The 18,971-nt window shown below is 41.8% G+C and overlaps 1 protein-coding gene across 1 annotated transcript in view; it reads left to right on the top strand.

The window, feature by feature from the left end:
- The window catches only part of LOC134336900 (synaptonemal complex protein 2-like), a 293,594-nt gene that overhangs the window by 40,013 nt on the left and 234,610 nt on the right, over window positions 1-18,971 (top strand). The window contains exons 8-9 of the mRNA XM_063031521.1: window positions 14,843-14,921; window positions 15,197-15,254. Of these exons, the coding sequence (XP_062887591.1) occupies window positions 14,843-14,921; window positions 15,197-15,254 (137 nt within the window). The remainder of the gene's footprint in view (window positions 1-14,842; window positions 14,922-15,196; window positions 15,255-18,971) is intronic.

Raw genomic sequence — 18,971 nt, 5'->3', positions numbered from 1 at the left:
TGGTAGTGTTCTGTAGTATTCAATAGCCAGGATCTCTTATATAAATGCACTGCATAATATGGCCGTCAGATTATATAGTTTGTTGCATGCCAAAATAGAGCAAGGCAGGACAACCAGTGAAGGTGAGCAGAAGCAGCAGAACAAAGACATCATTAACAACAATAAGGAGCTGGAAGCTGATTGTGAGGAATCACTCAGTTTAGACCCTCAACACCTGGTGGCCACTGACTATAATATGAGGCTCATGATAGCATCAGTGTATTGCTGGTAGGTTTTGAAAAATACTGCCTGTATAGAAAGTCACAGGGCAGCATAGTGACGTATTAGGAGGGGCTGCTGCTTTAGCACCTGCGATGCAGATTCATCCCTGATTTCTGGTGCTGTATGTGTGGGGTTTGCATGTTCTCTGTGTGACAACATGGGTTTTCCTGAATGGTGTAGCTTCCTTCCACATTCCAAAGATATGGGACAGTAGGTTAATTGGATGCTGTAAATTACCCCAGTATATAGGTGAGTGGTACAATCTAGCAGGAGTTAATGGGAATGTGGTGAAAATAAACTAGATTAGGATAGGATTAATGTAAAAGTGGGTGCTTAATGGTCAGTGAGCTGATGGATACGTTTCCATATGGTGCATCTAATTGACTCTGACTATTTTACACTTGGTGGCCACTATTATTTACACCTGTACACCTCATTAGTACAAATATCTAATCAGCCAATCATGTGACAGCAACTCAGTGCAAAAAACACTGTCACGAGATTTAGTTGTTGTTCAGACCAAACATCAGAATCGAGAAGAAATGTGATCGAAGTGACTTTGACCGTGGAATGATTATTGGTGCCAGAGTATCTCAGAAACTGTGGATCTCCCGTGATAATTTACATAGAAGGGTGTGAAAAACACAAAAAAAACTTCCAGTGAATGGCAGTTCTGTGGATGACAATGCCTTGTTAATGAGAGAGGTTAGAGGAGAACGGCCAGATAGGTTCAAGCTGGTAGGAAGGCGACAGTAACTCAATAAGCAGGCAATTCAACAACGGTATGCGGAAGAGCATCTCTGAATGCACAACATGTCGAACATTCAAGTGGATAGGCTACGGCAGCTGAAGACCACAAACATACATTTAAAGGCCACTTTATTAGATGTGGAGGCACCTAATCAAGTGGCTACTCTGTATATTTGTCTCTTCAAACCATCTTTGTTAGTTATCTGAGATGTAAGTTATCCCACTCAACCTGTCTAAGGCATCATTCCCTTGATAGACAAGTACCAGATTATAAAGTACCAGCTAATGTGTCTACAATCTAGAAAGCAGATTTAGGTATTCTGGATACTGGAAAGAGACTGAAGAGATTTTGTCTTTCTCAGAGAGGACCAGAATCTTAGTTCCCACATGGTTCCTCATATTGCAAGGCAGTTAACTGTGATCCTGTCCCTCAGAACGCCAGCCAAAACTGTTAATTAGTAACTAGACAAATGGCATTTGCTCCCTGACAACTGTTCAAGTTGGGAATCAGCCTGCAACTCTCATATTAACAGTAGAGTAGATGCCTGGTTGCTTCAGCAATCAAGTTTCCTTGGCAGCTCCATTGCCCTTCACAGGCAGAGAAAATTGACTAATTTCCAAGGTGCAAGTGCAGTTCTGGCCCTATACCAATTGATCATGCATTTCTCTGCACAATGTCATCTCATAGAGCCAGTCTAACATACTGGTTACTGTTACAAGCATTTTAGAAGGCCATTGCAAGAGCCCTTTTTTTCTCCAACTGTTTCCCATATATATGGCTCATATTTACTCTGTCACTACAAAATAGATCAAACCTATGCAAAGCCTGATTGCTAACCCTACCAATTTCTCTTGTGAAACCTGTCAGTCTATCTGAATATTTTCACATGTAGTGTCAGTATCTAACTAGATGTTGTGGAAAGACAGGCACACACTTATTTTGCAGCAGAAGTGATGCAGCGTTGGATCATCTGTACAACACAAAAACCTATGTCAGGATGCTGGTTATTGACGACAGCTCAGCATTTAATCCCATCATTCCTACAGTTCTGATCGAAAAGCTCCAGAACTTGGGCCTCTGTACCTCCCTCTGCAACTGGATCCTTGACTTCCTAACTGGAAGACGACAGTCTGTACAGATTGGAAATACCATCTCCATCTCGCTGATACTCTTCTACACCCATGACTGTGTGGCTAGGCACAGCTGAAATGCCATCTATAAATTTGTTGATGATGCAGCTATCGTTGGCAGAATCTCAGATGCTGGCGAGAGGGTGTACAGAACTGAGGAATATTCCAGCTAGTTGAGTGGTGTCACAGCAACAACCTTTTACTCAACGTCATTAAGACCAAAGGACTGATTGTGGACCTCAGAATGGGTAAAATGAGGGAAAGCCCTCATGAGGGATCAGAAGTGGGAGAGAAGGAGCAGTTTCAAATTCTTGGATATCAGTATCTCTGAGGACCTAACCTGGACCCAACATTTTGATGCAGCTATAAAGAAGATAAAACAGCAGCTATATTTCATTAGGAGTTTGAGGAGATTTGGTATGCCACCAAAATTTCTACAGATGTACCATGGAGAACATTCTAACTGGCTGCATCTCTATCGGGTATGGAGAGCTGTACAATATTGGAGTAAGCTGCAGAGAGTTGTAAAATTAGTCAGCTCCATTATAGGCACTAGCCTCCACAGTACCTAGGACATCTTCAAGGAGCAGTGCCTCAGAAAGGTGGTGTCCATCATTAAGGATTCCTACCATCCATAACATGCCCTCTTCTCATTGCTACCATCAGGAAAGAGGTACAGAAGCCTGAAGGCACACACTCGACAATTTAGGAATAACGTCTTCCCCTCTGCCATCTGATTTGTAAATGAATCCATGAACACTAGAAACGTAGAAAGCACACAGCACAGCACAGGCACTTCGGTCCCCTTACTCTAGAAATTATCTAGGGTTACCCACAGCCCTCTATTTTCCTAAGTTCCAGGAACCTATCCAGGAGTCTCTTAAAAGAGCCTATCGTATTTGCTTCCACCACCATCGCCGGCAGCCCATTCCACACACTCACTCCTCTCTACTGTTACGTACCCCGTAACTGGGTTGCCAAACCAGCAGAAATGGATCACTCAGTTGGAGTCTGGATTACTAGAACTAAGAAAGTTTTATTAAAGAAACAAGCAACACAGTACTCTAATCAAAAGGATAATGAATGCAACAGTTCAGCAATGATAAACATACATGTACACAGAATTGAGATAACAGGATCGATCAAGCTCTATCGTTGTCTAGGGGTAAATGACCAGTTTCAAAGTGACGCAAAGTTCAGTTCAATTTAGTTCAGTTCAGTTCACAGTAATCGCTGCCGTGGCGATGGACAGTGGGGGGAAGGAGAGAGAGAGCAAAAACGAATGAATATTCAAGGCTTCCACACAGACCTTCGTAGTCAGCTTTCGGGCGAGTCCTTTGTGATGTCATCTGAGGTCACCGACCGTGACCCCGTCCGTTTCCAGATACAGTCGTTTCCCTGCGGTGAACCTGGCACCCAGGCAAGGGTGGACACACACCAGGTTCCCGCCGATCGTGCCTTTCCACCCTGTGCGTCTATGGCCCGATACTTCCCACCGACTTGTGAGAGACGCACTGCTTCCAGGGTCTTGTTACCTCGGGTGTCGTGTGTGTCCTGCCTTAGTGAACCTGTTCCTTTTTATCCCCCTGCTGGGGTATCGCCTGTCTTATCACTTCAAACAGTTCAGGGTTCAAAGGGGGAGCCGCTCTTGACAGCTCTCCTTCCTTCATTAACATCTCCAAATGCTGCTCCATTGTTTTCCTTATCTCTCTCTCTCCTGAAGACAGGTGGCAGACCAACTGCTGATTCCACTGGTGCCAGCCCAGGCCAGCTACATCTTAATCCATGTGTATTCTTGTCACACTACGTAAAAAAAACTTACCCTTGGCATCTCCTCTGTACCTAGTTCCAAGCACCTTAAAACTGTGCCCTCTCATGTTACCCATTTCAGCCCTGGGAAAAAGCCTCTGACTTTCCACACGATCTATGCCTCTCATTGTCTTATACACCTCTATCATGTCACCTCTCATCCTCGGTCGCTCCAAGAAGATAAGGCTGAGTTCACTCAACCTATTCTCATAAGGCATGCTCCCCAATCCAGGCAACATCCTTGTAAATCTCCTCTGCACTCTTTCTATGGTTTCCACATTCTTCCTAGAATGAGGCGACCAGAACTGAGCACAGTACTCCAAGTGGGGTTTGACCAGGGTCCTATATAGCTGCAACATTACTTCTCAGCTCCTAAACTCAATCCCACGATCAATGAAGGCCAATGCACTGTATGCATTCTTAACCACAAAGTCAACCTGCGCAGCAGCTTGGGGTCCTATGGACTCGGACCCCAAAATCCATCTGATCCTCCACACTGCCAAGAGTCTTACCATTAATACTATATTTTGCCACCATATTTGACCTAACAAAATGAACCACCTCATACTTATCTGCGTTGAACTCCATCTGCCACTTCTCAGCCCAGTTTTGCATTCCATCGATGTCCCACGGTAAACTCTGACAGCCCTCCACACTATCCACAACACCCCCAACCTTTGTGTCATCAGCAAATTTACTAACCCATCCCTCCACTTACTCATCCAGGTCATTTATAAAAATCACGAAGAGAAGGGGTCCTAGAACAGATCCCTGAGGCAAACCACTGGTCACCAACCTCCATGCAGAATATGACCCGTCTACAACTACTCTTTGCCTTTTTGATCCACAAAGTAATGTCCCCTTGGATCCCATGCCTCATTACTTTCTCAATAAGCCTTGCATGGGGTACCTTATCAAATATCTTGCTGCAATCCACATACACTACATCTACTGCTCTACCTTCATAAATGTGTTTAGTCAGAAGTACTACTGCAGTTCCTTTTTATTTCCTCATTTTGCACTACTTAATTAATTTAATTTTTATATATAACTGTAATTCACAGTTTTTAAAATCTTGATTATCATATATTGCATTGTACTGCTGCTGCAAAGTTAATAAATTTCACAACATATGCGGATGATATTATACCCAATTTTGATATATATTGGGAGAAGAAAACTTTGGCTCTTCTTGGACAGTACAGGTAAGCTGTTTTAATGTACAACTTTATGGTTCTTTTGCCTCTTTTTGTGCAAAAATCCAGAAGAGAATCTATTGGTAGATGGTCCTGCAGCCATTATTATTCACAAATTTTATAACTTAAGCACAAATGTGTCTCATATTTTTGCAATTATTTACCTTTGAAAGGATGATTTGTTACTTAGTTTAGATAAATGAGATGTTGATTTTCTTTGAAGGCTGAAGTCATCTGTGATTATCTGAACAGCTGAGCATTACTTTGACCAGATATCTATTTTATAGCCATTGTGTGCAGTATGCTCATTTGATTCCACAAGTTTATGACATAATATCCTTTGTTATTGCCCTCTTGTGGGAATGGCATCTATACATGAATAGTGATGCCTGTAAAATGTGTTCATGTTGGATTACATTTATGTAAAGATGGATTGCTCTAGGGTCTAAGTGTGTGTATCATTGTCCCTTTGTTATAATTAGATTCCAGAGGAAATACTAAAGTATGGATATTAAAAGTTCTGCTACACCAACACCTTTTACTCTGGTATCCACTTAGCAAAGTGCCCATTGATTGAACTGTTCAGATTTAGTATCAGTGAGTTCCATTCATAGAGAACTTGTAAATAAGTTGTCGACGTTTCAGGCTCAGTCCTGATGAAGGGCTTTATCCCGAAATGTTGACGGTTTACTCTTTTCCATGGATGCTGCCTGGCCTGCTGAGTTCCTCCAGCATTTTGTGTGTGTTGCTTGGATTTCCAGCAACTACAGATTTTCTTGTGTTTGTAAATAAGTTATCAGTACTTGCAAAGAAACAAATTGGTAACCATGTGTAAGACTGTGTGAAAGAGCAATGAACTCTGATCTCTGCCATGATAATTTTTCCCTGGTGCTGGATTTTAGCAAGATGCGCTTCCACCACAGGTGTAATTTTGTTCTCCTGAAGTGAGTTTTCTCTGTTGTTACTGGCATTCTTTGCTTGCAAGAGATAACAATTGCAGGAGGTAGTTGAGAAGACATAACATTGTGGCCATCTTCTTTCATTTCAGAATACTCACTCAAGGATGAGTGAGAACTTTAGAGCCTGCATATGGGTTAATGGAGTGAGGAGCAAAGTGTTCTGTGAAGTCGGTGGGTTTTTGAGTGGAATTGTACAGTCATGTGTATGCTTGAAACAGTGGGCAAAGTGGGTGGGGGTGAATTCAGATGTAGTGTTAAAAAAAGCTAGGAAAGGAAAGTGACAGTTTCTCAATGAAATAGTATTTCAGGATCTCAACATCTGAAGGTTGTCCCTTATAACTGAGAATCTCCCCCACCACCTGATTACTCCGCAAGCTTGCTTATGAGTCCCAGCGCACACACGCACTTTTGCTATTTCAACTAACCACCGGCCCTCAACCTTGTGCTTGTGCAACACACACAAAATGCTGGAGGAACTCAGCATCTCGATTCGAAACATCGACTGTATGTTTTCCACAGATGCTGCCTGGCCTGCTGAGTTCCTCCAGCATTTTGTATGTGTTGCTTAGATTTACAGTGTCTGCAGATTTTCTCTTGTTTGTACTTGTGCAAATATATACCTGTTCCTCACTTTACTTTTAGCTGTGGGCTCCCTACTCTCTGTAATTGTAATGGTGGTTGTTGTGTGTTTACAACTACATATTTAAAATAAAAGCACACATGTGGAGATGAGGTTAACTGGTATATTCACTTTGCAGTGAGAAAACAACAGACCAATGTGCCTGGCTAAGTTATTAGTCAATAAATAGTGCTAATGGGAGTCATTGTGCTAAAAAAAATAGATCCTTACATAACAGGTGTGTATCTCCTGCCCATCACAGCTGCTTCTTTTAAACCTGCCTGTGCTGTGTTCACAGAACTAAATCCAAGGGCTAAAAGAAAGAGAAAAGTGGAAGGGAAGTAAAAGAAGCTCACAGCAATGATGGGAAAAGGGAGTATAGAGAGATGAATTGAGGCGAGATAGAGACAGATACATGCAAAACAACAAACATAAATATGCAGTGAGAAAGACAGGAAAGGAGATGCAGGCAGAGCAGTAAAGACAGGAAGAATGAAATGCATAGAGTTGGGCAGACAAAGGTGAAAACATGCAGAAGCAAGAACAGGAAGCGAGGAAGATGCACAAGCAGAGCAGCAAAAAAAGGAAAAGAACTTACAGAATTGTTTGGAAAGAGTGAGAGACAGAGAGAGATCACCAGAGAGAGGGAAAGGGTATTAAATATATAGTGTAGCCATAATAAAATCCAAGGGAGAGATGCGTGGTGCTCATATGAAATAGTTCTGATGACTTCCTGCTCACCAGATAAGAATATCTAACGAAGCGCCGTGTATGCTACCTACTGCAGTCTACATGCGGATGTGAAGCATGCACTCAATGAACTGTATTCTGCAATCAACAACCTTGAAACAATATACTCGGAATCCCTGTTCATCATAGCTGGGGACTTCAATAGGCCAACTTCAAGAATGTGCTACCAAAATGCTATCGGCGTGTCACCTGGTCCATTAGGGATCCAAACAGCCCTAAGCTATTACTACCTGACCATTAAGAATGCCTACTGATCTTTATCAGAATTAGGTTTATTATCACCGGCATGTATCGTGAAATTTGTTGACTTAGTAGCAGCAGTACAATACGATACATGATAATATAGAAAGGAAAGAAAATAAACAACCAAGTAACTCAATTTCAGTAAGTGCTTGTTTATATATATAAAATAGATCAAAAATAGTGCAAAAACAGAAATAATATATATTTTTAAAAAAAAAGAAAAATGGTGGTAATGTTTATGGGTTCAAAGACCATTTAGGAATCATATGGCAGAGGGGAAGAAGCTGTTCCTGAATTACTGAGTTTGAGCCTTCAGGCTTCTGTATCTCCTTCCTGAAAGTAGCAATGAGAAGAGGGCATTCCTTGGGTGCTGGGTGTCCTTAATAATGGATGTCCTTTCTGCATTGATATGTTGGGACCAGGTTAGATCCTCAGAGATCTTGACACCCAGGAACTTGAAATTGCTCACTCTCTCCACTTCTGATTCCTCTGTGAGGGTTGGTTTGTGTTCCCTTGTCTTACCCTTTCTGAAGTCCATAATCAACTCTTTTGTCTTACTAACATTGAGGGTAAGTTTGTTGCTTCGACACCACATAACTAACTAATATAACTTGCTCCTGTATGCACTTTTATCTCCATCTGAGATGTATCATCAGCAAATTTATAGATGATATTTGAGCTATACCTAGCCACATAGTCATTGCTATAGAAGGAGTAGAACAGTGGGCTAAGCACACATCCCTGAGGTGTGCCAGTGTAGAATCAGAATCAGATTTATTATCACCAGCATGTGTAGTGAAATTTGTTAACTTTGCAGCAGCAATTCAATGCAATACATAATATAGAAGAAAAAGATAATAAGTAAGTAAGTAAATCAATTACAGTATACATATATTGAATAGATTAAAAATCATGTAAGAAACAGAAATAATATATATTAAAAAAGTGAGGTAGTGTCCAAGGGTTCAATGTCCATGTAGAAATCGGATGGCAGAGGGGAAGAAGTTGTTCCTGAGTCGCTGATTGTGTGCCTGCAGGCTTCTGTACCTCCTACCTGATGGTAACAGTGAGTAAAGGGCATGCCCTGGGTGCTGGAGGTCCTTAATAATGGACGCTGCCTTTCTGAGACACCACTCCTTGAAGATATCCTGGGTACTTTGTAGGCTAGTGCCCAAGATGGAGCCCACTAAATTTACCACCCTCTGCAGTTTTTGGTCCTGTGCAATAGCACCCACCCCCGCCTCCCCATACCAGACAGTGATGCAGCCTGTCAGAGTGCTCTTTGTGATACATCTATAGATGTTTTTGAGTGTATTTGTTGACATATCAAATCTCTTCAACCTCCTAATGAAGTATAGTCACTGTCTTGCCTTCTTTATAACTGCATCGATATGTTGGGATCAGGTTAGATCCTTAGAGATCTTGACACCCAGGAACTTGAAACTGCTCACTCTCTCCAATTCTAATCCCTCTATGAGGAGTGGTATGTGTTCATTCGTCTTACCCTTCCTAAAGTCCACGATCAGCTCCTTCGTCTTACTGATTTTCAGTGCCAGATTGCTTCTGTGACACCACTCCACTAGTTGGCATACCTAATTACCGTATGCCCTCTCATCACCAAATTCTACCAACAATGGTTGTATCATCAGCAAATTTATAGATGGTATTTGAGCTATGCCTAGCCACACAGTCATGGATACATAGAGGGTAGAGCAGTGGGCTAAGCACACACCCCTGGGATGCACCAGTGTTGACCGTCAGCAAGGAGGAGATGTTATCACCAATCCACATAGATTGTGGTCTTCCGGTTAGGAAGTCAAGGATCCAATTGCAGAGGGAGGTACAGAGGCCCAGGTTCTACAACTTCTCAATCAGGATTGTGGGAATGATGGTATTACATGCTGAACTATAGTCGATGAACAGCATCCTGACATAGGTGTTTCCTTATTAATGAAGAAGAGATATTATCACCAAGTCTCACCAAGATTGTGATCTTCTGGTTAGGAAGTCAAGGATCCAATTTCAGAGGGAGGTACAGAGGCCCAGGTTCTGTAGCTTATTGATCAGGACTGTGGGAATGATGGTGTTAAACTTTGAGTTATAGTCAACAGACAGCATCCTGATATAGGTGTTTGTATTGTCAAGGTGATCTAAGGCTGGGTGAAGAGCCATTGAGATTGTGTCTCCTACCATGATAGGCAAATTGCGGTTGGTCCGGGTCCTTGCTGAGGCATGAGTTGATTCTAGTTATGACCAACCTCTCAAAGCCTTTCATTACCGTAGATGTGAGTGCTACTGGGTGATAGTCATTAAGGTAGCTCACGTTACTCTTCTCAGGCAGTGGTATAATTGTTGCCTTTTTGAAGCAGGTGGGAACTGCCACCCGCAATAGTGAGGTTGAAAATGTCCTTGAATACTCCCGCCAGTTAGTTGGCACAAGTTTTCATAGCCTTACCAGGTACACCATTGGGGGCCTGCTGCCTTACGAGGGTTCACCCTACTTAGAGACAGCCTAACATTGGCCTCTGAGACAGAGATCAGAGGGACACAGGGTGCAGCAAAGATCTTCATCATTGTAGTTATATTCCCCCTTTCCAAGCGAGCGTAGAAGGCGTTGAACTCATCTGGTAGTGAAACATCATCGCTATTGGGTTTCGCATTGTAGTAACTAATGTCTTGTCAACACTGCCTGAGTTGACATGCATCTGACCTCACCTCCGACCTCGCTTGGAATTGTCTCCACTCTTGAAGTAGCCCTCTGCAAGTCATACCTGGTTTTCTTGTACATATCTACGTCACCAGACTTAAATGCCACAGATCTAGCCCTCAGCAGATGATGTATATCCTGGTTCATCCACAGCTTTTGGTTTCGGAGTACTTTGGCAAATCAGACCATCAAGCAGTGCTCTTTCTCCTAGCTTTCAAACAGAAACTGAAATGTGAGGATCCAGTACAGAGAATTATACAATGCTGGTCTGAAGAGGTAAATGAGCATTTATGTGAGTACCTTGAGTCAGTAGAATGGTCCATTTTCAACAGCCTATCTAAATGAGTATGTCATTGTCATCAGGGTTTATCAGCAAGCTAAGTCTTTTTTTCTATGTGCCACAGAGGTCACTGTGGGTGCTCTCAACCAGAAACTACGGATAAACTAAAAGATCCATTCCCTACTGAAGTTCATGTATGCAGAATTCACATCAAGTTACCCTGACCTATACAGGAAATTGAGAATGCTAAGACTCTAGACCGGACCAAAATAGAGTCCAAGACCAACTGTCAGTTGTGGCTTGCCATAACAGGCTCCAAAATGAAGTTAGATAGCATTGCAATGAGATTAGGGCAATAAAGTGACACCGCTTACCCCGACAGTCTGCAATGCACCTGCATCCACAGTCACTGTCAGATCAACCGAAAGGTCTGATCCAGATGAACCCCAGGCTGTGTCTTCAGATCCTGCATGAATCAGCTGGCAAGAGTATTTGCTGATATTTTTAATCATTCCCTACTCCAGTCTGAGATTTCTACTTGCTTTAGGAAAATTATTAACACAAAAGATTGCACAGATACTGGAAACTCAGAGCAGTACACAAAATGCTGGAGGAAATCAGCAGGTCAGGCAACATCTATGGAAGGAAATAAACAGCTGAAGTTTTGGGCCAAGATCCTTCAATATTTTTAAAATTTTCTTCTTTAAGGGGTGGTGGAAACAGAGTCTGAATATTTTAAACATAGTTGTAGATGGATTCTTCTGGGAATGTGGAATTGTTACACTCTAATTAGCCAGGATCTTAATGTATTTGGAACAGCTCAAGGGACTTCATCACCTCCTGCTTCTAATTCATATCTATTCAAAGTTTCTGCTGCCCCAATGCTGCTTACAGGGGGACCCCACTAGTTAGTGGTTATGAGCAGAAAGTGATTTGTTTGTATCAACTCTGCTTAGTATTATTTAGCATTTCCGATCTCTCTGATCTTCAACGTAATGATCCTTTATTCTGTATTGTAATCTATGTGGTACCTTGTGGAATACCTTTTAGAAATCAAAATACACTAAATCTAATTATTTCTGCAGGTTGCATCCTCATAAGAAATATACTGATTTTGTTTAAGATGATTTTCCTTTAAAGCTACGTGGGAAGAATAGAAAAATAGACTATAAATTGAATGCTTTATATTCATTTACGGAATGCGAGGATTATTGGCATGGTCACCATTTATTGCTCATCCCTAATTCTCCTTAAAACATGGTGGAGAAATAGACTTTTAAACAAGTGAAGTTCATGTGGTAAAAGCATTCCCACAATACCTCAAGGCCCAGCACCAATAAAGGGACAGTGATGTATTTTCAAGTCAAGATGGTGTGTGCCGTGGAGGGAAACGTGCAATTTGCAATGTTCCCATGAACCTTTGTACTTACCCATAGTGGTCATGGTCTTAAAGGTGCTGTCAAAGTGGTCTAGGGAAAGAACTGCATTGCCTTTTGTATATTATAAAATCGCAGCCACGGTGGAAGGAATGAATGTTTAGGGATGGATTGAGTGCAAGTCAAATAGACTATTTTAGCTCATTCTTGAGTTTCCTGCTTGTTATTACAGCAGGAGTCATCCAGGTAAGTGAAATGTATTGCACCATGCTCCTGCCTGTAGATGGTGGATTGTCAGTAGATGAGTCACTTGTCAAAGCTATTTTTGTAGCTATAGTGTTTATGCAACTTGTTTGGTTGAGTTTCTGGTCAACCGTGGGAACAGAGTTAAACCAATAAGTATAAATGATAGGTAATTGGACATTTTCTTGTTTGACATTTAGTGATGTGAATATTACTTCTCATTTATTAGGGTCCATGGCTGAATGTTGTCTAAGTTTTGTTGAAGCAGTACTCCATTTGCTGAGGATCTGCAAATGAAACTGATTAATGTTGACTGTGATGGACGTAATGTCATTGAGATATCAATGGGCTATTGAAGTGTGTTTGAGATTTATTCAGGGCTATGTAGATCCTGGGAAATTGGGATCAGGTTCTTAATAGTTACGGGAACTCTTGGTAAGTTGATGTCTTACTTCAGTGGTTGGTAAGTTGATGGAGAAGATCCTGAGAAGCAGGATTTATGAACATTTGGAGAGGCATAATAAGATTACGAATAGTCAGCATGGCTTTATCAAAGGCAGGTTGTGCCTTACGAGTGATTGAATTTTTTGAGGATGTGACTAAACAAATTGATGAAGGTAGAGCCGTAGATGTAGTGTATATGGATTTTAGCAAGGCATTTGATAAGGTACCCCATGCAAGGCTTATTGAGAAAGTAAGGAACCATGGGATCCAAGGGGACATTGCTTTGTGGATCTAGAACTGGCTTGCCCTCAGAAGGCAAAGAGTGGTTGTAGATGGGTCATATTCTGCATGGAGGCTGGTGACCAGTGGTGTGCCTCAGGGATCTGTTCTGGGACCCCTACTCTTCATGATTTTTATATACAGTATACCTGGATGAGTAAGTGGAGGGATGGGTTAGTAAATTTGCTGATGACACAAAGGTTGGGGGTGTTGTGGATAGTGTGGAAGGCTGTCAGAGGTTACAACGGGACACTGATAGGATGCAAAAGTGGGCTGAGAAATGGCAGATGGAGTTCAACCCAGATAAGTGTGAGGTGGTTCATTTTGGTAGGTCAAGTATGATGGCAGAATATAGTATTAATGGTAAGACTCTTGGCAGTGTGGAAGATCAGAGGGATCTTGGGGTCCGAGTCCATAGGACAGTCAAAGCTGCTACACAGGTTGACTCTGTGGTTAAGAAGGCATACGGTGCATTGGCCTTCATCAATCGTGGGATTGAGATTCAGAGCCGAGAGGTAATGTTGCAGCTGTATAGGACGCTGGTCAGATCCCACTTGGAGTACTGTGCTCAATTCTGGTCACCTCACTATAGGAAGGACGTGGAAACCATAGGAAGGGTGCAGAGGAGATTTACAAGGATATTGCCTGAATTGGGGAGCATGCCTTATGAGAATAGATTGAGTGAACTCAGCCTTTTCTCCTTGAAGCGACAGAGGATGAGAAGTGACTTGACAAAGGTGTGTAAGATGATGAGAGGCATTGATTGTGTGGATAGTCAGAGGCTTTTCCCCAGGGCTGAAATGGCTAGCACGAGAGGACATAGTTTTAAGGTGCTTGGAAGTAGGTACAGAGGAGCTGTTGGGTAAGTTTTTTACACAGAGAGTGGTGCGTGCGTGGAATGGGCTGCTGGCGGTGGTGGTGGAGGCGGAAACGATAGGGTCTTTTAAGAGACTCCTGGATGGGTACATGGAGCTTAGAAAAATAGAGAGCTATGGGTAGGTGGTTCTAAGGGAGGAACATGTTCGACACAACTTTGTGGGCCGAAGGGCTTGTATTGTGCTGTAGGTTCTCTATGTTTCTAATTTGTGTTGAGAGTGGATCATGTCATTTGCTATGAATAGATTTGGGGCTACAGATAAAGAGTAGGTATTGGTTTTTGATTGATTCTGGTGTTAAAGGGGTTTGAGTTTTCCTGGACTGTGTTGAAATTAGGAGTAATTAGATTGTGTAAAATTAAGACAGGCTTTATGAGTTGAGCTGAGGAGTTAGGAATGCCTTGAGATTGAGTTCAAGGCAGAGTGTATGGCAATGCAATCCCACTTAAATATATATAAGGTTTTAGAAAGTAGATTAGTCAGTAATGATACAAATCTTTTTGAAGAATATTTAAGGAAAGAATAGGTCTTTGGGATTAATTTGAAATTGATATAATGTTGAACAGTGAAATTAGTTTGGTCTCAATATTTGATGGTAAAGAATGTAAAGGTACTGTGATTAGATTTGCATTTATATAGAACTCTGGGCAAATTACAGCAGTTGAGTCCATTGATACAATACTAGAAGGATAAGGTCAGGAACGTGGGATTAATTTTGTAGATTTCCAGCAGGTGAGCATTGACGTGTGGATTAAATGCTTGCAAACCTCATAATTTGGTGATATATTCTGTTAACGTCATACTTGTACCTGGTGCATCAACAGAATTTAAGGAGAACTGTTTTCCTCATTTCCTAATTTGAAAACTATTTAATTTTTCTTAAATGAACCTTATTCTACTAGCATCTTTATCTGTTGTAGAAAATAACACCCAGCAAAATTGTTGGCTTGCTGCAGGAGGAAGATGAAAGAAATCTAACTTCACAAACAGACCTACAAGGTAAAGAGAGAGTTTTTCTATTGTTGTTGTTACTTGTTCTGCAATGTTTTGCTGAGTATTGTGGCCATGCTGTTGGTGTTAGAATGTGTGGCGATACTTGCGGGTTGTCCCCAGCACATCCTCGGGTGTGTTGGTTGTTAATGGGAATTACACATTTCACTGTATGTTTCGATATATATGTGGTAAATAAATTTGAATCTTGAAAGTTTATCTTGACTTAAACAACAAAGCATGTGCAGGTACCTGTTGACTTTGAATTGTATTTTTTTCTTTAGGAAGACTGAATGATATTGTCCCAGACTCTCAGCCTGTGGTATTGAAACAAAAATCTTTGTGAGTCTCAGTTTTTTTTAACTGAGTTCTTTATTTTTTGTTTTAATTAAGTTTAGTTTGAATGCATATATTGTAAATCATCTAGAGATCTATATTCTTCATATGTTATACGAGTAGGTAATAAACATTGGAAGCAGAAGTAGACATTGGTCATTTGATCCCTCTTGTATGTTCTGCCATTCAGTGAAATCATGGTTAATCATTTGCATCTACTTACCTTCACATCACTTAACATCCAAAATTCGATTGGTCTCTTTCTTTGATGTCATTAGAGTCTAAACTTGGATGAGGAAGTAGAAGGGTGGATTAGTACGTTTACAGATGATATGAGTTGTGGATAGTATAGGTGGTTGTTGTAGGTTGCAGTGGGACATTGAAATGATTGAAAGGTGTCTGAAGCCTCTCCCCTCTTGTATCTTTGTCTTCTAATTTCCCCTGGGGAAACGATTATGACTGTCGACCTTATGCAAATTGCTTATAAGTTTAGAAAATCTATGTGAAGTTCATTCTCATGCACTTCAGGGAATAAAGATCCAGCGTAACTAACCTTTCCCTATAACTCAGGCACTCTAATCCAGGCAGCACCTTTATGAACCTTTTATGCACCTCCTCCTGCTTGACAATATCTTTCCTCTAACAGGGTGACCAAAACTCAATATGATCATGCAGGCTCACTAATAACCTGCACTCAATAGCCACTTTGTTAGGTATACCCTATACCTAATAAAGTGGCCACTGAGTGTATGTTCATGGCATTCTGCTGCTGTAGCCCATCCACTTCAAGGTTCGATGTGCTCTGCATTTAGCAATACTCTTCTGTACACCATTGTTGTAACATCTGGTTATCTGAGTTACTGTCATCTTCTTGTAAGCTTGAACCAATCTGGCCATTCTCCTCTGACCTCTCTCATTAACAAGGCATTTTTACTCACAGAAATGCGCTCTCTGGATGTTTTTTTTGTTTTTTGTACCATTCTCTGTAAACTCTAGAGACTGTTTTGCATGAAAATCTTAGGAGATACCCAGCTTCTGAGATACTCGAAGCACTCCACCTGGCACCAGCAATCATTCCATGGTCAAAGTCATTTCGATCACATTTCTTCCCCATTCTGATGTTTGGTCTGAACAACAACTGAACCACTTGACTATGTCTGCATGCATTTATGCACTGACTTGCTACCACATGATTGGCTGATTTGATATTTGCCTTAATGAACAAGTGTACAGCAATACCAAATAAAGTGGCCACTGAGTGTATATTACTGCAACATATTATGCCTATTCCTAAACTCAGTGCCCTGACTGTTGAAAGCCAGCGTGCTATGTGTTGTCTTTCCCACTCTATCTATTGGGCAGCTGCTTTCACTTCCAGGTCCTTCTGTTTCACAACACTTATCAGTGCCCTGCCATTCACTATACAAGTGATAACCTGGCTTGCCTGTCCAAAATGCATACATCATAGATCAATGTTCTTCACCACATTTCCCCTTAACAAACCTTGTTAAAAAAGCATTATTAGGTAGTCCTTTATTGCACTGGAATTTTCAGAATCCAGTTGGCTCTTACCTTTGTCAATATGAGACTCAAATTAGAAATCATAGGTTTAGGCTGAAAGGTGAAATATTTAAAGGCAACCTGAGGGTGGTGCAAATGTGGAATGAGTGGCCATCAGAAGTGGTGGAATCAAGTTTGATTGAAACACTTAAGAGAAGTTTGGGTAAGTACATGGATGGAAGCAGTATGGAGGGCGGGTCAATGGGACTAGGTAGTTTAACAGTTCAGTACAGACTAGATAGGCCAAAAGGGCCTTTTTCTGTGCTGTAGTGCTCTATGGCTATATGATTCAATTATAATTAAAAATAATATATTAGGCAAATCAGGAGAATAAGGTTGAGAAGGCAAATAAATCAGCCACGATCGACTAGCAGGGCAGACTCGATAGCACTGAATAGCCTAATTCTACTCTAATGTCTTATGGTCTATAAAGCCTTAGGCTGTTCTGAAAGCATGAAAAGAGTTCTTTTTCCTGCAAAATTTTTCTTTGAAAAGTGAGGATAAGTTCTGAAGTGGTTTAATTACAATGCTGCTTGTAATGATCATTCATTTGAGGAATTCCAGTGGGAAATTATGTTCAGCCAAAAGGCTAAAATGCTTTGATGTTGCCATTAAATCGGTTCTTAAAAAGTCAGAAACATTTTTGTAATTATAGTTAATACCTTCCTTCAAAAAGAAGATGTCTGAAAAAAGTAATATTTTCTCTTAATTCCATCCATGTGAAGAGATGTGGGGACAAAACTCATTGTCAGAATTGCATTGTGTGATGGAGTAAGCATTAATCAGTGAGCTCAAGATTAGCAGAAAATTAAAGCTCATTTAGCTGCTGAGGTGAGCAACCAGGACAGGTCATAGAAACAGAAAATAGGTGCAGGAGTAGGCCATTTGGCCCTTCAAGCCTGCACCGCCATTCAGTGTGATCATGGCTGATCATCCAACTCAGAACCCTGTACATGCCTTCTCTCCATACCCCCGATCCCTTTAGCCACAAGGGCCATATCTAACTCCCTCTTAAATATAGCCAATGAACTGACCTCAACTGTTTCCTGTGGCAGAGACTGGACATCCATGGTGAAAATAAAGTGGTGGGGGCCAGGGAACTTAAAATCATCGAAAAGTTTAAGAGCGTGAGAAGTATCATGAACATAGGTAGGAAGGGATTGAACAAGGGGGGATAAAACCGTGTCGAGGTATGCAGAAACGAGTTCGGTGGGGCAGGAGCAAGCTGAGACAATAGGTCAGCCAGGACATGCAGGTTTGTGGATCTTGGGTAGGAGGTAGAAACGGGAAGTGTGGGGTGTGGGAACTATAAGGTTGGTAGCAGTGGATGGGAGATCCCCTGAGCGGATAAAGTCGGTGATGGTGTGGGAGACAATGGCCTGGTGCTCCTTGGCCCCCGCCGCTTTATTTTCACCATGCTCTGGCCCCCACCGCTTTATTTTCACCACGGATGTCCAGTCCCTATATACTTCCATCCCCCATCAGGAAGGTCTCAAAGCTCTACGCTTCTTTTTGGATTCCAGACCTAATCAGTTCCCCTCTACCACCACTCTGCTCCGTCTAGCGGAATTAGTCCTTACTCTTAATAATTTCTCCTTTGGCTCTTTCCCACTTCCTCCAAACTAAAGGTGTAGCTATGGGCACCCATATGGGTCCTAGCTATGCCTGCCTTTTTGTTGGGTTTGTGGAACAATCTATGTTCCGTGCCTATTCTGGTATCTGTCCCCCACTTTTCCTTCGCTACATCGACGACTGCATTGGCGCTGCTTCCTGCACGCATGCAGAGCTCGTTGACTTTATTAGCTTTGCCTCCAACTTTCACCCTGCCCTCAAGTTTACCTGGTCCATTTCCAACACCTCCCTCCCCTTTCCAGATCTTTCTGTCTCTGTCTCTGGAGACAGCTTATCCACTGATGTCTACTATAAGCCTACTGACTCTCACAGCTGTCTGGACTATTCCTCTTCTCACCCTGTCTCTTGCAAAAACGCCATCCCCTTCTCGCAATTCCTCCGTCTCCGCCGCATCTGCTCTCAGGATGAGGCTTTTCATTCTAGGACGAGGGAGATGTCTTCCTTTTTTAAAGAAAGGAGCTTCCCTTCCTCCACTATCAGCTCTGCTCTTAAACGCATCTCCCCCATTTCACGTACATCTGCTCTCACTCC

The sequence above is a fragment of the Mobula hypostoma genome, chromosome 2 (assembly GCF_963921235.1).
Source record: "Mobula hypostoma chromosome 2, sMobHyp1.1, whole genome shotgun sequence".
Lineage (NCBI taxonomy): Eukaryota > Metazoa > Chordata > Chondrichthyes > Myliobatiformes > Myliobatidae > Mobula > Mobula hypostoma.
The sequence above is the reverse complement of the archived record's forward strand: the minus strand, read 5'-3'. Positions and strand labels throughout refer to the sequence as shown.